The sequence below is a fragment of the Haliaeetus leucocephalus genome, unplaced genomic scaffold (assembly GCF_000737465.1).
Source record: "Haliaeetus leucocephalus isolate CR32 unplaced genomic scaffold, Haliaeetus_leucocephalus-4.0 Scaffold228, whole genome shotgun sequence".
NCBI classification, from domain to species: domain Eukaryota; kingdom Metazoa; phylum Chordata; class Aves; order Accipitriformes; family Accipitridae; genus Haliaeetus; species Haliaeetus leucocephalus.
This window is the reverse complement of record NW_010972664.1, coordinates 21555939-21581295: the sequence shown is the minus strand read 5'-3', so window position 1 is coordinate 21581295 and position 25357 is coordinate 21555939. Positions and strand designations below refer to the sequence as shown.

The 25357-nt window shown below is 49.7% G+C and overlaps 1 protein-coding gene across 1 annotated transcript; it reads left to right on the top strand.

Annotated features, from left to right (window-relative positions):
- The first annotated feature begins 1046 nt into the window (after positions 1-1046).
- Positions 1047-25126, top strand: HGD (homogentisate 1,2-dioxygenase). Its single transcript, XM_010567468.1, has 14 exons — positions 1047-1086; positions 5602-5673; positions 8050-8138; positions 9859-9964; positions 13519-13578; positions 14038-14129; positions 14788-14822; positions 16026-16105; positions 16234-16333; positions 18661-18785; positions 19220-19324; positions 20511-20637; positions 23961-24142; positions 24759-25126. Exons 1-14 carry the CDS (start codon positions 1072-1074, stop codon positions 24888-24890), a joined length of 1320 nt encoding a protein of 439 aa, XP_010565770.1. The 5' UTR covers positions 1047-1071; the 3' UTR covers positions 24891-25126.
- The last annotated feature ends 231 nt before the right edge of the window (positions 25127-25357 follow it).

The following is a 25357-nucleotide window of genomic DNA, read 5'->3' as shown; positions in this document are numbered from 1 at the left end:
AATGATTAAGACCTGTCCCTCTTGCAGCCTGAGCTCTCGCTGGCTGCTGTGGGGACAACACGAGCTCCTAAAACTGCTTGTGGGGGGAAGGCTTCCAGGATGCTCTAGGAGAGAAGGAAGCGTTAACTCCAGGGTCACTTTTGAATTTCAGTGTGTGCCTCCTAGAGATTTCCTCCTGGCAGGACTTATAGTAAAGCAGGTTACAGCAAGGGAAAAAAACCATTGCTGCTTGCTTTGGTTTGTTTTTTGTTGGGTTGGTTTTTTTTTGAGGAGCAGGATTGATGAGAATTCAAAGTAAAAAAATCAAATAAAATAAATTGATTTTTTTTCTGCAACTTCTGGAAATGCAGAGCTACTTTCATTAGTATTCTGTAGCTAAATGCTTGCTGCCACTCCCTCCTCAGCAACAGCTTTCTTGAAAATATTAATATTTCAGAATTTATAAGTTTCCATCACTAGCTCTAATCACAGGAATACAAAATCCTCCCCTACTTTTGGCCCCAAAATGCTGTGTAATGTTGCTGCACGGTGTTCCACAAATATCACTACCTTCACCAAGACAGGGATGTGATCCTTTCTATCCCCAGTGTAACACAGCTCAGAAGCATAATGAACAAGTATTTGTTACACATTTAGAGGGTTGTATATGAAAATTGCTAGAGGTATAATTTATGAAAGAAGCTTATAAAACAGTTGCAGAAATGGCTTTTCTTTGTTCTTAAACACCTTGTTCTTTCCCCCCCTGCCATGTGTGGGAACTACGACACCTTTTTTAACATCTAAGGAGGAAAAGGAGCAGTGAGGGAACCCAGTCCCCCTCACCCCCTGTTTATTATCTTCAAATTGATTCTGGGGTTGGTTCTGCGGAGAAGGGCCGGCGTTTGGTTAAACACAGACTGGACTGAGCAAACAGATTGAAAACTCCCTTGGACTTTCTCACTTCCAGCACTGTCAGCCTGCCACCAGCCCGGCTCGGTCGACCGGCTAGCAGGCTTTGCTTGGCACACTGCTTCGGCCAGATACCTGCTTGGGGTTTGTGTGTGCTCCAAGAGGAGAAGGACCAGGAGGAGGATGACGGGCTTGCAGGTAAGGGGTTCGGGTGCCCACAACCCACCAGTGCTGGCTGCAGACACCCCTTCTCAACTGACACCAATTCTTTGGCATCTGGTTCATTTTAATGTCCCCCTCTTTTATATTTCAAGGTGTGTTTTTAAAGCTCTCTCTTCGGTTAAAGGATTTTGCTGCATTTCGTCTATAAAGAGGCTTTTCTCTCTCTCTTCTCCTCCTTTGGAAATCCTTCTTGGTCAGGCTGTCCCAGCACAGGACCTCTTCATTGCAGGATTTGTCCTTCCCCTGCCCTCCGCCCGCACCCCTCCTCCCGCCCTGCCTGCCAGGGGGGTGTTTCCCCCTCAGCCTATGAAATCTGGCTGGCAACATCTGCCCAGATGTTGCAACCCTGGCCACCATCTTCCCTGGCAGCCCCACGAGCAGCAGCTCCATTTCGGGGCAGTTTCCCAGTACCCCTCACAGGGCACACCAGCCCTGGAGCATCCCCAGCACTTTTGGAGCAGAGGGTTGGCGAGCATCGGGGAGACGGCAGCTCCTGCTGGGGATATTGGCCCTGCGGCACCGTGGCAGCACCGGGGCCAAGCTCCGGTTTGGGTGCTTCGGTTTTACCGTGCAAGGAGGCTGTGGAGCCCTGCGCAGAGGGGGAAAGACCTGCTCTGCTCATTGCCCCAGATGCTCATGTCATAGTTTCTGCGGGTTTGTGTTAGATGCTCTGGTGTTGAACTGGACTGAGCTGACAGAAAGTGCCGTGACTTTTGTCCAGAGATGAATGTTGTTTTCCTGTGTCCTGCAGCAGGAGCTGATTGAGAAATGTATTATGCAGTGTTTGAAGAAGGGCCTTAATTATTTTGCAGTCTATGTGTTCAAACTTCAAATGTGTTTTTCCCATGCCTGCTGTCTAATCCGGTGAACAAAAGGTTATGGTTTATAGGTCAGAGCATGACACCCATTGCGAGCACTCTGCTTTGCATCCCAGTTATTCCAATCAATGAGCTTTGCTGAATTTTTTATGCTGTGCTGGGCTTTTATCTCTCCCATTTTACTGAAAAACAACAAAACAAAAAACAAAGTGGAGTCAGATGAATTCCTAAGATCCTGTTTGCATAAAAAGCAACAGGATCTCCAACAAAATAAGAACAGTAATTAAAAGCAGAAGTGAAAACAAAGGACCAGAGAGAACTTCTTCTTTTACCCAGAAACCACCAGCCCAATTACCAAAATAGTTCCCATCAACCTGCCCGACCTGGAGTTACTCCCAACGTCGCTAGGAACTGTGGAGCCCAGGCAGGGACCTTGAGGGAGGTCGCTTTGGACTAAAAACCCGTTGCCATGCCATGGGGAAGAAGGGTTCGTTTCCATCTGTCCAGATTTTTTTTGTCCAGGAAGGATGCTCCAGTGTGGGTGCCAGGTGGACAGAAAGGGGTCATTTCTTCTGGCTCGGGGCCACCCTGTGCGATGCAAACTGAGGGGTGGGAGGTGGGCTCCAACGGTCGGCAGGGAGAAGGGCCGTGATGTGCGTGGCCCTTGTGCTGTTGCTCCTGACGGACCTGCATCGGCAGGGTCCTCGCGTGGTGCTCCAGAGTCCTGGAGCACGACGCCTCCGATGCACGGGGGGGAGCTGGGGTGGCACAGCTATTTTTAGCAGCCCAAGTAGTGTTTGACACTGACCCCTAAGGGCATGGAGAGGAGAGAAACCTCTCTGAGGTCTGCTACAGGGAAAGACAAAAAAACCCCCGAGTGAATGAGAAAAGCCACACTGAACATCCAGGCAAAGCCTTGGGGCCACAGTCAGGGTGATAAATCACCGGTAGGACATTTCCCCTCCCGCGGCTGCAGTCCTGCCAATGTCTTTTTTTCAGCGCTCCATGCAGGTACTTGAGGATTAATTTTTTTTTTTTCTTGGCCAGGAAGAATTGATTTGACCAAATGATGATGCAGCAGCTTCTGCCCCCATTCTCAGGGCAGCGGGGCGATGCCACCCTCTCCCAAACACTGCTTCTGCCCCGACTCAGCTCCCCTGCCCCAGACCTCCTGCCTTGCTGGGCAATGCCCAACAGTTCTGCAGTGATACGCAGCCGAGGAAGGCAGTGGCTCTCCGTCCATCTCGGTGGGAATCTGCCTGCATTGCTGTGCTCGGGAGCTGGCGAGGTGCCGTGCGGCACCAACGTGGGCATGGAGCAGCTGCTGGCATGAGATGCTTGCTGCTGAGTTGGTTTTCTTTCCTTCCCCTGTCCCAGCAAGCAGAAGCAAAGAGGCTTTTTGGGGGATGTGGATGGGCAGGCTAGCTGTGCAGGTCACCGGATTTTTAGCCTGAAGGACGGAGGCTGGATTTCTCACAGCAAAACCTCTGTGCCTCCTTCCCGCTCACCCCAGCACAGTGGCAGGGGGCTGTCGGGGAGCACACGTTGCTTACCAGATCCACAAACGCACTAAAGAACCACAAACCAGCTCTCCACCAGCTTAATCCAGCATTTTGCAGATGATGCTCAGCAAAGCAGCCTGCAGGTTGCGTTAACCCTCTCCTCGCTGTGCTAACAGCAGAGCCTGCTGGGCCTTGCTGGCTATACCTCCAGAAAATCAGCATGCCCCCCTCCTCCTCTTCTTCCCCCTTTCCTCCCCTTTTCATCAAGGTTGCCCCACAGGCAAATGCTCCCACCACCTTTAAGTTGCTGGTAGAGGAGGATGCAGTGCAGAGGTCTCGGTTAATTCTGGAACTGCTGCAGTCCCATCAGATATTGCTGCATTTCCGTTTAAAAGAAAGGAGGGGGGAAAAAAAAAGAAAGAAAAAAAAAAAGAGGAAAGAAATGCTCCAGTACAATACATTTGCCAAGGCTGCTTAGGTGACCTGCTGCTTTGCATATCAATATGCTTCTTGCAGAACCCAGTGGAGAGCAAAGTCCTAGCGATGTACGTTCGTTCGTTTGTAAGGAGGAGAAAAACATCTTCCCTGAACCGACAGAAACCGAGATGTTTTCAGGTTCAGGCTCAGCAGGGCTTCCAGCCAGCCTGGCTCTCCCTGGGAAGGGACTTTTCTTACAGATCACTGAAAGGTGCCAGAGGAAAGCACATGGTTTGTCAGGAGGTTTCAGGTTTGCTCTCTGAGTGTCTGCTACACTGGGAAATTTCATGGCGGGGCTGCAAATTGCACAAGGCTGAGAAGCCCTGGGGGAAATAATCCAGGTGCTATAATAATATAATAAACCAGGTATAGGGGTTTTATCACGCCACCTTCATGTCAAAGCTCTGCCTCCCGGGGTGCCTGCCCCTTGCCGGGGTTTTCTCGGTGCCGGATCCCCGAGGCGGCTGCTGGGGTGCAGCAGCGTGGCAGTACCACGGCCACCCCCTCGCAGCAGGGGTGCATCTGTCACCCAAAGGTTGGCACTCCCAGGCTTTACCATCCCAGCGCCACTGCGTGAAGGCAGACGAGTAGCCCGGCTACTCTTGCAGTTGATAGAGGGGAGCATTAATATTTAACTCTCTCCCCAGGACACGGAGCTGAACCATTGATTGCTGCCAAAACATCTCTGCGTTCACGCAGAGTTCAACAGAGCCGCTTCGTGCCTTTCCGTAGGATTTGAAGGGGCTGTGTTTACATTTCTGTCAGTGCAAAACTAAGGTCTCTGTTATACCTGCTTCCCTTTGTTCTACCTGCTTCCCTTGTGTGTCTCAGGTTTGCTGTGGGGCTTTTCTCGGTGCCGCAAAGCCGGGAGCCGCATCCCCTGGGGTCTTGTGGCTTTTAGCCACGCTCAGACCGCAGCAGCTCTGGGCAGGGCAGGTATGGGAGGGCATGCAGGTCTGTCCCATCCCTGGGTCTCTCGGGTATACATTGCCCTAGAAAACCAGTTTATCACCCCGTAATGGATTAATCCTTCCTTTACTACCATGGTGGACAGTTCATGCCCAACTGGGCAATACTTATTTAGGGCAAATCAGTGACATATTTTAAGTCCCAGACAACTTTCCCTTCCTCCCTCATCCTAACTACATCCTGACCTTTTTCTTGATGGTCATGGGGATATACCACAAGAACCTGCCAACCAAATGGCTCCCAGTTTCAATCCCTGAGCATCTGAGGACTCAGTGCGTGAATTTACAAGGCAGTCTGCAGATTTTGGAACGTCCACGATTCAAGCGAAGTCAGATTTAACTTGGACGGCACTAGCATGCCTCCATAGTGTCGGTGCGCAGTTCTTCCTATACATCACCCTGTTGTTCTTGAGCCTGACTACATATGTGATATTTGGCTTATTTCTCAAGTGCCTTCATGGTGCAGAATGTGGCCAAAATAGACACGCAGATTTAGCAGAAGCGCAAATCCTGTCTGTGGTTCTCAGTCCACCACACAGTTAGCTAATGAAGCGAACCCAGGAGCTGTGAAAACGGTCTGTAGCAATACACAAGTAGATCACTTGAGAAGGTCTTAATGCATACAAAGAGGCTGGGAAAATGCATGGGGAAGTCATGGATGGGTTGTTTGGAGCAGTTTTGGTGGTGTTTTCAAAACGCTGATGAGCTGTGTGGTTTATTTTATAGTACATGTCGGGATTTGGAAATGAACATGTTTCTGAGGATCCACGCTGTCCAGGAGCTTTACCGGAGGGACAGGTACTGAGGTTTTTTAAAGTGTTTTATTAAAATGACATGGAATAGAGTGAATATCTGTTCCCTGGGCTTCTTTCAATCTTAACATATTTCCTTTCTCTCTGCCACCACAAAAGTCTCCAGAAACCCTTATGCAGGACTGGAATAATAAGATGCTGGCAAAAATCAGAATTAAAGATTTCCATTCATACTTCCTATTTTTATGTTACTATGAGCTTCCATGCTTCACCTTGGGGGTTAAGACTTGCCTAAATTACCTCTGCTCAACAGCAGGTTTTTTTCCAAAAGGAGTCTGCAATACAAGTGGCTCAGCCACACTGAGAAAGAAGCCATCAGCTCTGGAATAAACTAGAGCAGAAGTTTGAAGCTTGGCAGAGAGACATGCTCACGCGGGAGAGGCAGCTTTCAGAATTTCTGTAGGAACAGGGTTTGATGCAGCTGGCTTATAAGCCTTTGGCAGGAGAGCACCTTCTTTGTAGGAAGGGGGCATGAATGTCTATAGTAATAAACCGACAGCTTCATTCTTATAAGTAAGTAACTTCTGAACATTGATGAAAATAAATTATGTTGGGTCATTCTGTTTTAAAGAAAGGAATCGCAACCCGTGTGATGCTAGCCACTCGGTCCACAGAGGCAAGAACAAAACCCTGAAGAATGAAAGCTCTCTTATCTCCTTTGCGCTGGTCTCCTTTACACCAGTGCACCTTTTGAGGCTGACTGATCCTCCCTTGGATCTCCCGTAATCCCTTGGATGGGGATGGCAGCATCTTATGCTCAGTCAGTGACATCCTTTGGTGCTCCTCTTTGTCCTCTGTGCAAAGAGGCCAGCAGAATTAAGGCCAAATGGGGAGTTTCACCCTTTGCTTTTCCTGAGTTTTCTGGATCTCCCCAGTTCCGATGTTTTACACGTTGTGTGCCAGTGTGGATAGTAACGCACAACACAAGGATACGTTAAATGCCTATATATGTCCCCTAGGTCTGCATTGCAGCCTATGGTGTGCCCACAAGAAAGACAAACTGCTGTGCTGGATCAGAGTGATGGCTCAGCTGGTGCAGTGTCTTGTTTCTGAGACTGGCTATAGCAGATGGGTGGAGAAAAAAATGTAAGAAAGAGGCACCTTAAAACTGGGAGATTGATAGCGGTGGCTGCTGGTCTGAACAGGCAGAGGGCTGTGGTGGATGTGCTCCTTGTGATTTCCCAGAGCAGCACTGCTTTCCAGAGGAGGAGGACCCCTCCAGCTCCTGGGTCAGGTACTCTCATCTGGAAGGAGTTTGGACTTGGTGTCAAAAGAGTTAATAGAAAAATCTCAAAATGAGTTAGACAAAAAAAAAAATCTCCAGTCCCAGGGGTGGATCCTTTCTCCTCTGCAGTATTTATAAGACTGGCATCTGCAGTAGTGCTGGCTAAGATAAAAATGACAAGGGCTATTGATCCCCCTGCTTCACTGCATACCCATACCGACAAGACGGAGTTTGAGGGCTGGAAGCTACGTGTGTTACGAGAGCTTTACCTCTTCCTTCTGCCCACCTGTCAGGGCAGTGTTTGATACCGTATGGATGACTGATCCTCCCAGCCGCAGCAGGATGACAGGATGCTAAACTAGACCTTGCAGGAGGGTGATGGGATAGCAAATGGTGTATGACTGTCCCACCGGGGTATTTCCTGCAGTTCTTGGATGCCTTTGCTTCTTGCTGATCTCAAACAAATAGATGCTGGCCTACTTAGATCAAAATGTTTAGTTTCTGTTCTCTGAAAAGGAGGAATGTGTCCTTCAGTTATGAACTCACAAGGGCTTCTAAACCTGTGCTGGTCGTACTCCCGGCTCTGCAAAGTGGAAAGTGCCCCCATTGTACTCCAAAGGAGGACTGTCACTGTGCAGAAGCCCTGCAGAAAAGCAAAGGCTCCCACACAGGTCACTCCCACTCTGGGGCAGCAGACAGCACTGGGGCAACCCTTCTGAACGCTTGGTCTCAAAAAAATTTGTGCATGAGAACGGTCTGCTTTGCAGTCTGTAAGTGTTGGGAATATTCCCCTTTTCCCTGATGCTCCTGTTGCTGACCCTATCCATCCCTGCCCCTCGCAGCTTGCTCTGGCAGCGGCCGTGTTGCCTCAATGGCTATGCCGACTCCTTAGGGCGCTTGTGTGGCTTCTTGCATGTGGAAATGGGCTTTGGGGTCTGGCTGGTACCCGCAGGGCACCCAGCCACACGGGAGCAAGAAGATAACGACTACCAGGGCTGGTGCACAGACTTGGGAGCACGGTCCACCCCACGGCATCGGAGTGTCCGGGTGCCCACTGCGGTGCTTTGCCAGTGGCTCCGGAGCTAAATCCCGTGACGCTGGGTCTCACTCCTTATTTTTCCTTCTCCTCCCATTCAGAACAACCCGCAAGTCTGTCCATATGGCCTGTATGCTGAACAGCTCTCGGGCTCTGCCTTCACCTGTCCCCGGCCCACCAACAAGCGAAGGTACCGTGACCCCCGGCAGCGGGTGGGTGTTGTGGGGTGTTTGGGGCGAGAGCATCGGGGAGCGATGGAGAGGGTGCTTCTGTGCCACCAGCGCTTTCTGTGAGCCCAGGCGGGTGTAAAACCTCCCCTGTGCACTGGGAGAGGGGCAAGGGCAGAAAACCACCAGAGAGGGAGAGGAAAGGCTTCGGTGGGGCCAGTGGGTTACGAAAATGCTGAGAAAGGGGGTGCCGGGATGGGAAAGAAAGCGGTTTTCTGAGCGAGGCAAGGAAGGGGAGGGGATGTCCACGGGGCTAGATGGTCCTGAGGGGCTTGTGTGGGCTGTGCGAAACAACCTTGGGGTCTCAGCCCTGGTGCTACTGCGAAAACATCACCGCTGCGACTGGCACTGGGAAGCACCTGATGGACAGTGTCAAAACCAAGCCTCTGAGCAGGAGTCTTTAGTTCTCATAAGGGATGCTCCTGCACGCTGGCCGGGGCGGTGAGGTGCTAGCTCAGGCTCTACCTGTTTTGGGGCTGGCCGGGGGCTCAGACCAGTACAAGGTACCCAGCACACTGCTTAGCACCCCGTGTTCCCAGCAGTGCTGGGGACAGCTTGTTCCAGCCGGCAACAAACATCCCGGAGCTCTGTCCCGGTCATTGTGCTGTGGCCATGACCAGATTGCAGACGATGGGTTTCTCATTTTGCTTCTCCCACAGCAGCTTTTCTGTCCCTTCTGTTGTTCGTTCAAATGAAAGGCAAATGCATCATCTGAGCTGCCTAGCAGAGCTCTGCTCTCCGGGCTGGTGCCAGCTCGCGGCATGCGTGGGAAAAGGATGAATCATTGTTTGCCGCACGAAGATGTCCTTGATAGAAATTTTCCAGCTCTCAAGGGAGAGCTCCCTCCTCCCCTCTCCCACCCACCCAACCTGCAACCACCGCTGTTAACACATCAAAGGCATTGGCAGCCCTGTCTAGCTCAGGCTTTCCTGATTACCTCTGCTCTCCCCCCTGATTAAAAGCCCAGCTTCGGGCTTGGCTGCACCCGGGCACGGTGTGCGGATGCCGGCCATGGCTGCTGGAGCGGCGAGGCGGCAGGGGCTGCAGCCACAGCAGGCAGCGAGGAAGGAGAGCGATGGTCCCAAGGCAGTGATGGAGGCATGGGGGACCTCCTACAGTAGTCATCCCACATAAAACTCTGGTCTTCGCTGCATGGGCTCACTGGTGGTCCTCTGGGCATGGCCAGTTAGGCATAGGATGCTACTTTCAGTAATCCATCCAAATTCAGATGCCGGCTGCGACCTTCTGTCTCCTGAAAGCTCCTCTGTACTTTCAGTTAGATACCGTGCCCGTCCCTGTCTTGTCTGAGCTGCTTTGTAGCTGTGTTTAAATAGGCTTTTTTTCACCTCGGAGATTGCTGTATTTCAGCCACAGATTTTTTTTTTAATATACATATATATATGTGTGTGTGTGTGAATGTAAACATATGTAATTATATGTAAACACACATATAGACATTTACTTATATGTAACTGCACATATTTGTATTTAGAGCCTATAATAAAAAGCCACCTCTCTGGAAGTCTCTGGCTGTGAGCTGGTGTTTGATATTTAATATGCCTTTTGGTCCAGTTGCCACCAGTGTAAATGTTATTCATGCCTTTAGGAGCTCAGTCAGCCAGCAGCCACCCAGAGGGTTTAACCTCTTCCCCAGGCTAATCCAGGTCTTTTCCTTCTTTGCAGCTGGCTGTATCGGATCCTACCTTCAGTCTGCCACAAACCCTTCAAACCTCTCAAGGAGGGCCACCTGACACACAACTGGGATGAAATTGAGCCTGACCCCAACCAGGTAACCGTGCTGGAGAGAGCCCTGGTCCTGCCAGGAGGACAGTCAAATATTAAGCTAACCAGGGCCACAAAGGCGCTGAGCTGCAAGAGGTCTGAGGATAGCCGTAGGGAGCTGGTGGTCTGGCCAACACAGGAGCTGGGACACCCATTGTTCCTCACCTACGGATCATCCGAGGAAGGACAGCCCTTGATGCGATTCGTGTTGCTTCCCACCTTGACGGATGCATGTGCTGCTTCCCAGCATGGCCGCAGTGTCACAGGGTTTGATCCATGCTGTCTAGCATCTCCTCTTGGCCACCTCTCAGGCTGCTCTCTCTTCCTCTTCAGCGTCCCCCGTGAAAGGCTCATCATGCCCCAGCCCAGCAAGCAGAGCAGCAGCGTCTCTGCCATCCATCCCCTCCTTCCCTGCGCTTTCGGAGAGGCTGCTGGCTGCCAGCCCGTTTCTCTGCAGCCCTCATGGGAAATCAGGCTTCATTCTGGAGAGTCACACGGAGACATGGCATTTGTCTTCCTCTGTTACAGCCTTGCCATCATCTTTAATCATGATTTCTTCCCTGCCAGCCCCAGAACATTTGGCTTTGCTAATCTGACTCCCTCCTCCTACTGATGTTCTCCCCACAACATCATCTCATGGTCATCGGTTTTTACACCTCTCAGGTTTTGCCCTTTGATGCATCATCATTAGCTAATTTCCAGCCTCCCGGCAGCCTCACCATTTGTTTAAATACTTTCCCAGTTCTGCTGGAATATGTTTTGCAGCCGCTGACCAAGCAGCGGTGACAGGCTCGGATTTACGTGCCTTTGGTTCTCCTTCCCAGATGAAGCTCCAGTGACTTCTGTTACCACCTCATCCATCCCCGATGCCCTTTCGCAGCCCTCATCTACCATTACGGTTATTTATGATTACGGTAATTCCAAGATGCCCAGCTCTCAAGCATCTCAAGCCATTTACATGTAGTACATCTTTTACCTAAGGGAACAGCAACGAAGCTCCTGCCTGCTCTCTCTCTCACTGCTTTCAGTGGCAATCATCAAACCCAGAGGGGTTATTTCCTAGCAGTAAGCGGGAGCATCTTCCTGCTTTCCTTCTCATCCTCTCTGAAGCAGAGCCAGAGACCAGGTTCAGTTTGTTGGACAAGCCTGACTCTTCCCGCGGTGCTTTGTGTTTTGCCCAGCTCACTTAAGGAGCCTTCCCAATCGCCATCCATCTAAAAGGGTGGCCATATGGAGGCACCTTATGCAAAGCCCATTGAAGTCAATGGGAAAAAATATCCTTTAACATTGCCTGAAGACAATGGCAGAATTATAAAAGGCACAGGGGACAAAACAGAAAAGGGGGCAAAGGTGGTGAAAAAATATGGGGTGGCATCCATGCAAGAAATGCTGAAACAGAAGAAAGCTCTCCAGCCTGGAACAGAGATGACCAAGGGAAGCTATGATTGAGAGGCAGGGAGAAAATGAATACCAATAACAAATGTCATGTTAAAAAAAAAAAAAAAAGCATAAACTGTGGAACTTCTTGCCAGAGGATGCAGGTGGATTCAAAAAGTGCCTGGACAAACCTTGGGGAGGTAAAACCTATAAAGTAATAGTAAGCCCAGAGGCACTGTATCTCAGGAGGCTTATGGATCGTGCAGCAGGGAAACGACACTAAAAGCTTCCCCATTTTAAGCACCTGGTGCTGGCTGCTGCTGGCTGGCTTGGACTGCTCTTCTGGCTCAGGGTGCTCGTTCTTCTCTTCTTGCATCGGTGAAACACAAATGCGGCAGAGACGTGCCGGGTGAACGGTGCACAGCGCTGGGCAGTGGCTTTGCAGTTTGCAAGGGTTTCGGAGGAGAGGGGCCAGGCACCATTTTCAGTTGTGACCCATGGTCTGGGTGACAAAGCGATTTCCCTCTCTCTTTGTCCCACAGGAATGACAACTGTGGAGGTGTCCACGGGAACCAAAGTAAAAATGAAGCTGTTATGCAGGAGCTGCGCTATACTTTCTAATTCATCTGTAGACTTGCTGTCATCTTCCATATTCCTCAATGAGAAAATTTGCTTCCCTTTAGACCATCTTTATACCTGACATTTATTTCTCTTCTTCTGCCTGTTCTCCCTCCCAGTCTGTCTCCCCTCCCTGGTCTTCAGGGTCTTCTCCCTTTGTCCCTCCGCGTGTCCTTTCTGTCAGTATTTCTCAGTGGTTTCTGACAAATGGGTCCCAATTCCCAACCCTGAAGGCTTAAAACACTCCTTAGAGGAACAGTTCATGCTGAGATGCCACCGCTGGCCTTCACAGCTGCCACAAAATGAACAGCAGCTGGGATGGTCTCACTGCTGGGGGTGGTAGAAGGCTCTGGAGCACCTTCTGACCATACTTTGCATTGGCTCTGGTTCATGTCTGGAAGGCTGCCTTGGAAACCAAAGGAAAACATGCTTTAAAGAAGTCCAAAAGCAAACCCTGAAGTTTGGCACTGTCTTACTGGCTCATCTGTGAGGTGTCAATACCTCGCAAGGGTCACGGCTGACCTGCTGGCGGGTGCATTTGGTGTGTCCATCCAGAATACGCAGCTTCTCCAGCTGCTGGCACCCACATTTTGATTTGGGTTTGGAAAACTTCCATGAGGCTTGGGGGAATTTAATATCTCTATATCCCTTTCAAATTTAGCTGAAATTTCACATAGTTCAAAATTTGGGGGAGCGGCAGGCGCAGTCACAGAGTCCCATAAATTTCGTTTTTCCAGGGCACCAGCCTAAAAACATGTTAAGAACCGCCAGGTCAGGTAGCTAAAAGCAAGAAAATGTTCTCGTGAATGCCCAGAGTCACAGGCACTTTCATCTGGGGTAAAGCGTATTGATGCAGGGTATATATCTGGCAGCTGGCCACATCAACATCCTCCTAATTTGGGGTGTTTGGGTTGGTCTGCACTGAACCCCTCCTAATGAGGGGCTCTCAGCCGCAGCACCTCATTCCCAAGAGCTGCAAAGATCCTTAATATGATATTAGCGGTAATAAATACTTCAGACTCCTCTGGCACCTTCTGCCTGAGGATCTCAAGAGGCTTTGCAAGAAGTAATTAGTGCTGCTCGCAGCTCCCACTCACACAGGTAGAGATATTTCTGCTTTGGATGTGGGGAAAATGAGGTGGCACAAACAGGAGTGTTATACTTGGGTCATGGAGAGAGTGAATCATCCAGTGCAGTGGAGCACAGGACGGTGACAATTTGGCTGTGGAAAGCCGACTCATCTGAATTTCTTTGCTCTCAACAGTGTTGTTACTAACAGAGGAAGAGGCAGCGTTTTAAAAGGTTTTTTTTTTTAACCTTGGCACTATACAGGCCTGCCAATTATTTTACAAAATTGTGATTAGAAAGGAAAAACAAGCTCCATAAATTGAAAGAAACCTGTAAACCAAATCAAGCAAGGCAAAGAGGAAAGAGAAAACTACCTCAGCTATCAGAGAGCAGGGAAGCAGGGGGGGGACACACAGGGGTCTGCTTTGTTTTGAATTGCCACTATTTGCATTATAATCACTGGCATTGCTTTCTTGCTTTTTGTTTGCCACACTCTAGCTGCGATGGAAACCTTTTGAGATCCCAAAAGACTCTTGGAACAAGCTGGACTTTGTGAGCGTAAGTCAGGGGGCCAGGGCATCCTCTGTCTCTGCTCCCCCTTGGGGGGTAGTGGGGCACAGGGGATGCTCAGCATTGGGCTAACAGCAGTGGTTTGACACCAGTGGGCTTGCAGAGCATCCGTGGGAGGGGAGAGGATCCCAGATTTCAACCAACTGACAGTGGACTTGCTTTTCCTCATTACCTTTCAAGGAGCTCTTCCAAAAAAAAAGCCCCAACCCCCCAGCTCTCCCCAGTCCCTGGGCTGGAAAGCACAAGCTTACACGGATTTTTAAGAAACCCTTAATATATTAAAGAAAAGCCAACACGTTTGGCAAAAGGCCGTACATGGAAAGGCTGGTAGCGGTATGGGAAGCAGGGAGAGGGGGTGAGCCCCAGCAAGGGAGTGGGATGAAGGGAGGAAAGGGGCCTGGCCCCGCTGCCTGCCGCTTGCTCCCGATGCTTTGGGTTTGCCTGCAGGGTTTGCACACCTTGTGCGGCGCCGGCGAGCCCAGAGGACGCAATGGTATCGCCATCCATATTTTCGTCTGCAACGCCTCCATGCTCAACAGGTCAGTGACCGCTACGCCGGAGGCTCAGGCTGCCCCAGGCTGGCTGCCTGCACGTGTAATTTAAGCCGCTGGGTTTAAGTCCGGCTGCTCCCAGTGTCACTGTCTCTATGTCCCTGTGTTCCCGTGTGCACGGGCAAAAGTGTTCACGGCGTCCACGGCGGGTGTTTGCGGAGCAGGTTGTGCTCCGTGGCCAAGCACTGGAGGAGTTGGCGGGGGAGCCACCAAGAGAAGGAGGGAGCTGGGCATGGGGATGTGGCAAGAAGGGATGCGTTGGAGCCAGTTGCTCTTGTCCCAGGGACCAGAGCTGCTCCTCGGAGGTCGGCACTCTGATGGGCATTGCTACCCCCTGCAGCAGCTCATGGGGACGTCAGTCCCACTCCCCAGTTTACAAACCCATGATGCACCCATGGCCACAAAGGCAGGGACCTGGCAGAGGTCAGAGGACATTTTGCCTCCAGACCGGGCACATTAAACCTTTCTGCCTCCTTTGCACAGGCCAAGCTATGACATTTGCTGACCTGCAAATGGTATTTCTGGGGAGAGGGGAGACCTCTGCCACGTCAATCTCCCAGCTCAAAACTCCCCAGCTGTGGTCGTGGTGGGTGCAAGTGCCTGGGCCTTACAGCACCTTGACCTGCCTGTTCTCCTTTTTCTTTAGATGCCTTTATAATTCAGATGGCGACTTCCTGATCGGTGAGTTGATGCTTTAGCTTTTCCTTTCGCCCACCAGCTTCTACCTGGGTTGCCACCTGCCCGCCTCTTTGTTCTTCCAGAGCCTTGGGCCCTACAGCCAACATTTGGAGGAGAGGGTTGGCTTCACCCTCAGGCCATCCAGATTTGGTGGTCTGGCACCAGCTGGGCTGTTAGTCAGGTTGCACCGCTCCTGTGCAGCTCGGAGAGCGCACGTCTGTGCCAAACCTCAACTTTGCTTTTTGAGCAGTGACCCAACTTCCTTGGCGTGGTGTTCAGGGATCATTTCCCAGTGCTCCCCACACTGGTATTAGGCACACCACAGGCGGAGGTTTTCTGGAAAACTTAAACCTCAGGATTTCTGAACAGCTTACAGCTAGATGCCTTCATTGCTTCAGTCCAAGAGTATTTGGCACGGCAGCTTAGCTCCCACACTCCGCCAGCCTCAGGCAACCAGACTGCCATGATGAGTGTTGAGGTTGGCACATAAAGTGCATACATGCAGAAAAATATTCTGAGCGGTATCAGAAGTCTGATATTTGCTTGTATCTTTCTTGACCAAGGGACAGAAATGCCTTCGGGTCACCAGCAGAAACATTTCTCCCATCAAATAGCTATTAAATTGCTCTCGCTCACCTCCCTCGCTACCGTGAAGTAAAAGTGCCAGGGCAGGTTTTGTAAATCTGCTAGTTCTTCAAGTCAAAATGTGAGCTTTCCTGCGCCAGGACAGTCATGGAAAGCAATGCAGACGTTAGTGAAGCATTGCTTCTACACTCAGGAAGCAGGGAGAGTTAGTTACTCCCAGACATCTCACACTGCCACAGTCGTGACAAGGATGGATACATGCACCATTTTACGTGAAGATCATGAGACAGGCAGGTATGGCCCCAAATACATCAAGTCCCATTTATTCGGACTGTTGGCACAAACCCTACGTCAAAGGACCGCAAGGTGACGGATGGCCTAACCTCATCACAGGTACCTGCTGTGATGTGGGGGCCGTGGGGCTGGTCTGGAAGCTCTCCCTCCAGTGTGGGCATCTCTGCTGCAAGGCTCTGCGTGGGAGCAGGAGCCTGGTCCCGCTGGGAAGCAGGGTCAGAAAGGGCCCATTGCTTTTCCTTGGAGCCTGGGTGCTCGGGGCGGGGACAGAGAAGGGGGCAATCACCACATTCTTTCAGCTCTTCTGCTTGCATTTTGTTTCCACAGTGCCCCAGCAAGGGAAACTGCTCATCACAACCGAGTTTGGGAAGATGCTAGTGGAGCCCAACGAAATCTGTGTCATCCAGGTAAGGGCTGACTGCACATGCCTGTGGCTCGGAGCCCGACGTTGGAGCAAGCCAGCTCCTGCATTCAGCTGTTTGTGGTTTGTCAGCAAAGGCCTGGGATGATTCTAGTATCTTCTTTTATTTTCCAGCAAGGAATGCGTTTCAGTGTGGAGGTGTTTGGGGAGACCAGAGGCTACATCCTGGAGGTGTACGGGGCACACTTTGAGCTGCCTGACCTGGGACCCATCGGTAACAATCTCCTGTCAGACCTACAGTGAATTTCATAGGGACAGGCATGAATTGCAAGCCCCAGTCCATCCTTTTATATCCTATATAATGCATCCTCCCATGCACATGCTCCTTTACAAAGATGCTTTCCATCCCAGCGCTGTTATTCCCCAGCAGAGCAAGCATCCCCCTGAAAAAAACGTGACAGCTCAGTTGTCCTGAGATTCCCCTGGCACTGAAGGGACCATTTCTCTCCCACCTCCTTTTCCAGTTTCTCCCTCCCCTTCTGGTCTGGTAGTCCGCATCTGCTGGCTCTGAACCTGTTCCTACCAAAAGAAATTCAAAAGGCCATCATGACTCGTGCCTCTTACTTACAGATAAGGCATAAACTGGAGTGATAGGAGAGAATTTACCCGGTAAAAGGAAAGGCAGATTTCAGAGCTAACAGATATACTTGAAGCCCCATTTTAGATTTAATCAAGTGGTATTTCCCCCCCCACCTCCATTAACAGGGGCACCTTAGAGGTGTAGAGCCTAGAGTGCCTTAGTGTCAGAAGCTGTTCCCCTTGGGGAATTAAAAATCAATAAAATGAGCAGCACAGGACTCAGATCAGCAACACATTTGCATCTCCATGTTGTGCTGCCAGGGCAGATCTGCTTTCACTGAGCACAGGTCTACCTCTCATAAATCACAGATCCTCTCTGCCAGCTGCCTCCTGGTCTGTGCAATGTCACAGATCGTGAAGGCACAGCCTCTTGCTGTCATGACAAAGAGACTGCGAGGTTGCACGGCATCTGAAGCCTCGCTGTCCCCGCTGTCATTTTCCCAGCCAGCTTTCTGGAGGTGCTCACCTCAGTTTATTTCACCTTCCTTATCGCTGGAGCACTCGCCTCCAAACTTTTCTTGCTGAGAAAAACATCTCCTGGTTACTGCTACTAAGATTGTCTCAGGGAAGGGAAGTGAAAATTCCCTTGTAACAGCTAAAACTGGTGTTTTGGGGTTGATTTTTTTTTCATTTTAGGTTGCTTCCGCCCCCCCCCACACACCCTGACTGCTCTTGTTTTATATCTCTCAGTGAGATCTAAAAGACCGGCCATGCTTGAAGTAAACCGACTAGGTATTATCAATCAGTAAGAAGCTTGGCGTGGCCCATCAGCATTCAGATGGCCTTTGCAAACCTCTCACAGCCGTAGTGAAACTGAAGCCGGTCGTTCCTGCAGTGGGGAACCAGACCAATCTTCAGCCATTTAATGGGACCCCATTTGAGCATCTCTCCCGTGTGACGTGCACTCCACATCTCTTTCCACATCGAGCCTACAGTGATTTTTCAGCAGCTTTCCTTTCAGCCAGCTGAAGTTACCTGCCTTCACCCACTTCTCCAGCCCTGTGCCTGCTCCACTTGATTATTGATAATGTTGCCCCAGCCTGTTTGTAACAAGTTTTCCCATTAGCTAGTTTTCAGACACTGTTGGGCTGGGGTGTTTTTTTTCAGTCTCCAGAAGGCAGGAATCTATTATAACATTTACTTTCCGGAGAAAAAGAAAATGAGTGCACTTGCCTGTAAACCTTTTCAGGAGGTGGTAATTACATGAGCTCCTCTTCTCACCACCTACCCGCCTTCCCCCCAGAGACCAAGTTCCTTTGTATTTCAGTCTTACTTTATTCTAACTTCACTTTTCACTTGAAAAAAATGACAGCTGGAGAAAAGCACTGACTGTTAAACCTTAGCAGCAGGTAGTAATGTCTGCATTTTTATCCAAGAAATTCAAAACCACTTTGTAACAATAGTACTAATGAGAAGAAGAATACTTCAGCACCCATATGGTGCTTTACACTTTGAAAATGCACTCCTCACACTAACCAACCCCTCAGTGTGCCCAGAGCCTGTAGCTATCACTAGCCCTTATTTTATTACTATTTTTGCAAGCATTCAGAAATGTATTTGGCCCCCTCATGACATGCCTTGTAAATTCTGCATGGCTAAGTGTCCAACCAGCAGGATGTCCAGGAACAGAAAGCAATTCACCCTCTATTTTTTGCTTAAATCCTAGTTGTTGCATGCCTTTAATTGAGGATGACATACTAATCTTTTTCAGATGGGAGCTGGGGGAGACCTGTCTTAGTCACATAAGGGGAGCATGGACTTAAATGCTAGGATGTATTACAATTACCTGCTCGTAGAAGCACAAGAAGTGAGTGACTATTTCAGTTTCTGTCGTGGGCCAAGAAGCAGCAAGGTCACTCAAAATGTAAAAAGGCACCCACGAAGCCAGGAAATTGCACCAGCCTCTCACTTTGCTTGCCGCTTGCCCAAAGAGGATCTGGCATCTCTCTCTCTCTTCCGCAGGAGCCAACGGCTTGGCCAACCCGCGTGACTTCTTGGTGCCCGTTGCGTGGTACGAGGACCGCCAAGTGCCGGGGGGCTACACGGTGATCAGCAAGTACCAGGGCAAGCTGTTTGCAGCCCAGCAGGTGAGGATGCCCCGGGAGAACAGGTAACACTGAAGCACAGCGACTGCCGGTGCGTGGTTTGGGATATGCAACCCAATCCCTGTAGTCTCAGGAGGTCCTGCTGAGTTAAGCAGAGCAGGACTGAGCCCTTGCCTTGTTCTGGCAAGGCAGGCTGGAAAAAAGTGTTTGTGAAGACTTAGACCCAAGACTCAACGATGGTCTTTGCCTCGCTGCTTCCAATTGTTTATAGTGACAGATTAGAAAAGTGGAAATGCCGAGGAAAACCACATCCTCGCAATGTCGGGCTGTGCCTAAAGGGCTTTGTGCTCCAGGCTGCTGGTGTACTTCTCACCAGCACTAAACCCATTTTTAATTTGAGAAAGAGCAGTGCCCTGCGTATGTGCAGCAAGTTGGAAGGTTGTGTATGGTAACCCTCTGTCTCTTTGCTTTGGTAGGATTTCTCCCCCTTCAACGTTGTAGCCTGGCACGGGAACTACACGCCATACAAATACCATCTGGAAAAATTCATGGTCATTAATTCTGTTGCTTTTGACCACGCGGTAAGTTCTGGAACTGGGCAAGGCAGAGCAATGCTGCATGTATACTGTACCATCCAAACTCACCCTGAGCTCCAGGGGCTCAGCGCCTGCTAAAAAATATGTTGTGCTCTAAGAAACAGTGTGAAATCTCTTGCGCTGCTTTCCCTGGGCCCAAACCAAGCTCTTGCAGAGAAAGACAACCTCCTTTGTGGTACAAAGACATGACTGGAGGTTGATCAGCTTCTTAGCTTTATGCAGCTTAGCACAGAATTTCTGCACCCTGGAGGAGAGCTGAATACTGAAGCCAACACACCCCGTGCAACTCAGCAAAAAGACTTTTGCTTCAAATTCTTGCCTTGATTTATTTCTTGCAATTGCACAGACTCCTTCCCCTGATTCCTCTGAGCCCAGCACTGAAATTTGTTTGAAAAGCTGGAAGCTTTCACTGCAATAATTTCTAGATCTTATGGAAAATAACTAAAGCCAAAAGTAATGTGAGCAGCTCTTCTAAAAAGGAAACCAGCCCAGTGGGAGAGGTGCCCGCAGTGATGCCATCTCTTGGTGCTGCTTCCGCAAGTGGGTGTGCAAGGAGACTGGAGCATTTCTAGTGAGACAACCAACAGAATGTATTGTTTAAACTCCAGGAAAACCTGCCAGGAGAAGGATGGTTTGGGGATCAAAGCCCAGAAAATCACTTTACTGGACTGCAGACTTTAAAAATCCTTGAAGCAAGCCACAGTTTCTCTGCACTTTGTTCTCCCTGTTTGTAAACTAACAGGGCTGTGACGCTAGATGCCTCCAGCAGGACATTCCTGTCCTCTGTAACCGGCTACGGAAGAGGTATGGTTTAGTGGTAGGAGGAGTGCTGGAGACTGCTCCTGGAATTACAGTCCCCCGTCTTGCGGGGCTGTCCCTCCCCTGCATCTGCACCATCGGCTCCAAGGGCATCGTGGCCGGGGTGGGGAAGGCTCTCCAAAGCTGCTCGAAGGAAGAACCATCCACTCCCATCTCTTGTCCCCCATGTCCAGCATAGGGTGGAGATGCTGGGTGCTGTCATACAGGGTCACAAATCTCACCCACACCACCAGGTGCAGGTGGTAGAAGTGTTTTGGCAAAGGAGAGGCTGTATTTTTTTCTGGCAGGATGACCCGAGCAGACATCTCAGAGCTTTGCTCTGCTTCATGCATTTTGCTTTGCTTTTTTTCAGGATCCTTCTATCTTCACTGTCCTGACAGCCAAGTCAACCCGTCCTGGAGTGGCACTCGCTGACTTTGTCATATTCCCCCCGCGATGGGGGGTAGCTGACAACACCTTCCGGCCACCATACTACCACCGTACGTCTGCTCTTTGTTGGTTGTGCTTGAGTACAGGACCACAGAAAAAAAACCAAGTCTCCATTTAATTGAGAGCACACACAGGGAAGAAGCAGTCTGATTTGTTGCCCTTGGCACAGTTAGAGTCAGCTTCTTGGAGTCAGTCAGTCCTCCCTGGAAAATGAACAAACCCAAAGATGTTCCTATTTAGAGCATTTCAGGGAAACTCAGAAGTGATGGGTTGGTTGTGTCTGCATAGATGGATGTGTCTGTACTCAAGGGGCTCACGTGGAGACCAAGTGCATATTGAACTTAGCATTGCACAAATGCGTCAGAAATTGTCCTGTCACCCAGCCATGAATTGCTTAATATCTCTAATTAGAGTACATAGATAAAGAACAGGAGAAAGGAAAATATGGTCTCACAAGTGGTGAGAAGCACAGAGGGATGTAGAGCTGCCCAGGGCTACTCGTAGGGTGAGATCAGAGTTACAGTGGAGTGAATTGGCTCTCCTGAGCCCTTCTTCACCGCCTGCGCAGTAATGGAGGTACCTCTGGCATTTAAGAAGCCAGAGATCAGGAACTGGGCTCCTTCTCAGGCGGAGAGTTGATTGATGTTTTGGGGATTTGGTTGCCATCACCAGAGCTGGTTTCCTTTTGGCAGTTTTTTGGTTTCGTCTTGGCAGAGCATGGCCACATGTTGCATTGACAGGATGCTAGAAATCCAGTTCCCTGGATGGGACCCCCCTTCCAGGGTGGGGATGAGGCACCCTGCTCCGGGAGACGGAGGGGGAACGCTTTGCCCATCCCGCACCCCTTCTGTCGACAGCTAAAAGGCCCCATCTCAGAAGCTATCAAGGTCACGCTATGGTGTCGCTTTGAAGTGCTGAGAGGCTTTCTGCACACTTACAAACCACAATTTAACAGCCACCTTCTCCTTCTACTTAGATGTATTTCCAAGCATCTTGGGGGATGGCCGAATTAGTGGCACTTGCAAGCACAGTAGGCAGCTGTGCAGCCATCTGAGTAAATCCCACAGGCAAAGTCCTGCCCTGTCAGTATGCTTTCATTCGCAGTAATGAATGTGACATGGAAACATGTCTCCTGACCAGTTGGGATAGTGTCAAGTCACTTTTATTAGACGCTAAGAGGTGAGCCACACTGCCGGTTAACCACGATTAAGTTGCTGCTCATCAGCAGAGCTGTGCTGACTTTCCACAGATGCGTTGCGAGCCGTGACAAACATGAAGTTGTTCAACCTTTCTTGGTCTGTGGTAAAAGACAGCTGAAATAACTCTCATTCTCTTGGCCATGTTGTGATCCAAGAGTACCCATGCAGACAGCTACCACAGCCACTCACTTGACCGCAGTACCTCGCCTTGAGCACTAAATTCATGACGAGCAGGTTGGTTGTCTACTCTATCCCAGCCATGGAGGGGCAGAGCTTCAGTGGGTAAGGCAGACATAGCAACAGTCAATTATCAAGACACTGCGCACATTAGTTCCCTCTGAAATTAGTGCCATGATGAGAATCTTGTACCATTAAGAGAGGCATAACAGGACAGAGTGACTCTGGGGTAGGAGTAGCACAAGTTTAGTGCTGCTGAACTCTCCTCTCTCCAAATATTTTATGGGGCCTATTTTGTTTGCCAGCAATCCCCTGTTGCCTCCTCTTCTCAGGTGCAATGGAAAGCCTGTGTTCAGAGAATTTTGGTGCACTCAGACTCACGGTATTCATCTTGCATTAGCTTTCCCCAAGTATAAATAGAGCAATGTTGGTCCAAAAATATTCCCCCTAGACACCATAACAATATCACATACAGAGGTGGCTGTGCAGGTCATAAATACTGACCTCTGTTGGTCACCTTTCTATATGTTTGGAGGCTGTGAATTACTCCTACGGTTTTTGGACCACAGGTTGAAAAATGTCTGATGCAGTTTTTATACTGTGAGCATATATGGCATCTGTGTCTGAGAGAGTACTTGTGTGATTCTCATTATCATGGGCCCTAATACCTAATGGCCACTAAGGGATTTTAACTTCACAACATCCTTCTTGTAGAAGACAACGCTATTTTATCGATAGGGAATGGAGGCACACCTAAGTTGTTCAGGGTCACGTGGGAAATCCGCAAATGAGTAAGAAACTGGACTCAGCTCATATCTTAAGTCCCAGCCTGGTTTCCTACTCACCTGCTCATTCTTCCTAAGCGATATTATGAGTCCTGTTGCAGACACGTTGGCAATCCAGCTCTTAGGGTCTGTACAGCAGTCTGAACGTGCCAAGCACAGTACATGAGCAGGTTCAACGAAAAGCCTGTAACAATCCAGTCTTACATGAGACGCTGACAACTGGGGATGAAAATTAATGAATGCTTGCATGCATATATAGGCCAACTCTGCTTTGAGCTAAATTAGTTTTGTTGTTAAACATTTCAGACCCTGGATTGTACTTAACGAAGACCGAACTAGTGGTTAAAAAGGGCTATATATAACATAGCTACAGAAGCGTGTCCTGGTTTTGCAAAAACTGACTGCTAAGCAGGGAGTTGCTATATTGTTTAGTCACATCAGGTCTACTAAAGCTGAAAGCTTGGGACGGCAGCTGTTAAAGTACTTCCTTTACAGGGAGCATAACGCAGTGAGTACTGAATGATTAGATATAGCCATCCTTACCTAAGTTAGTGGTATATTACTCCATTGGTTTCAGAGGGTCTACTCAAAAGTATTCTTCCTCAGGGAAGGACAGAATTTGGCTCCTTGTCTTTAGGCATATAGTGGCTCTCGAGAAATAGGTATATAATGCATGAATCAAAAGCATTAAGTACTGAAGCGCCTGGCTGGACTGGAGGTGGTGGAAGAACATAGAACAAAATTATTTCATGCTCATAACCTGGGATGGCAGACCTGGATCTCTCACCAGAGTGTTGGCCAGGCATTTTGTGCCTGTAACACAGGGATGATTATACAGAACTTCCTTTCCAGTGCTTTAAGATCTCTAATCGAAATCTGTAAATATCAGGTTACACCATGCGGTCCATATGCAGGTGTAGTACTTATACAGCTCAAGGTGGTAGGAGAAGCACAGGTCTACCAACATCAATGCACTTCATTAGGGAGCTCTGTTTCTGAATCCAGGTAATTAAGAGTGGAATAAAACCTGTACAGCTTTGCAAGCATCGCCTGTAGGATCCCCAATGTCCTCTCATGCGATACCCTGCTTAGGAACCTCCACTCCACCGACTGCCCGGCCCAGCTTAGCTCGTGGGTTTCAAGAGCTCACAGCCCAGCTGTGATTTCTCCCCATCACACTGCATTGCAACCTCTTCTCTCTGCCTCCTGCAGGGAACTGCATGAGTGAGTTCATGGGGCTCATCAAAGGCCACTACGAAGCAAAGGAGGAAGGCTTCCAGCCTGGAGGGGCCAGCTTGCACAGCATGATGACTCCTCACGGGCCAGATGCCGGCTGTTTTGAGAAGGCGAGCAAAGCCAAGCTGGAGCCTGAGCGGGTCGCAGAAGGGACCATGGTAAGGAGCCACGGGAGCTAGTAAGATTTTGAATACAGCATGGTATAGTGCCGCCGTGCCACTCTCAAAGTACAGCCTGGCTTCTTGCTGGCAAGTTGGAAAAGTACTCGGACCAAACTGCTGCAGTATTCACCTCCCTTACCGATCAGCAGCGTTCAACTCCCAGGAGCTCCCCTGGAGACATGTGATGCCGGGCAGCTTTGATCATCTGCCCACATAAATTGTTGCCTGAGCAGGAAGATGGGAATTTTCATGCTGATTAAATTAATTTTTGTCTTAGCCTATGGACAAAGAAGCGAAACCCCTGCCTGTCCTCCTTTCTCCACCCCCTAAAATCTAATGATGATCCTCAACAGACCTTGAACTAGAGCTTTTGGAACAACCTGGCTTTCCTGGGCACGCAGGGAGTCCAAAGTCAGTCCTGAGACCTGGTTAATATCAGCATTGCAACATCAGCTCTGAAGAGCTTTCTCCCCCCGGGGTTGATCAGACTGGAGGCAGAATTTGGCAGCGCCGGACCATGCGTACAACTCCCATTTGTGGTAGAGCACAGCCCCCTTGCATGGATTTAAACTCTCGCTCTCTTGCCCTAACCCACCTTCCCTCTTCCCAACAGGCCTTCATGTTCGAATCATCCCTCAGTCTCGCCGTCACCAAATGGGGCCTCCAGACCTCCAACCGCCTAGACAAAAACTACTACAAGTGCTGGGAACCTCTGAAAAGCCATTTCAACCCTAACTGCAAGTAAAGAGAAGTATTTGTTGCTTCCAATACATGGGTGAAGGCAAGGAAATCCAGCATACCTACGTGTGGTGGCACAGTCAACTCGGGCAACGCAGAGTGCTCCAGCAGAGAATGGCACTTCCAGCAGCCACCGAGCCACGAAAATTATCATCCCTATGTAACTTGGAAAATGCAGTAAAAAACCACCATTATTCTTAACTTTCAAGTATCCAATTAAAGCTTTTCTGGTGACACACTGAAGTACTTGTGCGGCTCCCACCACATGTAGTTGGTGTGAATGCCGTACCTTGTGTGGACACGAGGTGACAGCCAGTCCCTGTTCCCAGGGCCTCCTAAAAATACAACCCGGTGTGTCTTTCACAGGGAGAAACTAGGGATCAACAAAGCATTTTTTGCTGTCTGTAAAGAAAGAGATTTACAAACAGAGCTGAAGGCTCTCCCAGACCTAAAGCCTCCTATTAGAGCAGGCCA

Coding starts and splice junctions, on each gene's coding strand:
- HGD (XM_010567468.1), top strand. Junction 8,139..9,858: donor CGGCCCACCAACAAGCGAAG/GTACCGTGACCC, acceptor CCTTCTTTGCAG/CTGGCTGTATCGGATCCTAC. Junction 16,334..18,660: donor GCCTGACCTGGGACCCATCG/GTAACAATCTCC, acceptor TCTCTTCCGCAG/GAGCCAACGGCTTGGCCAAC.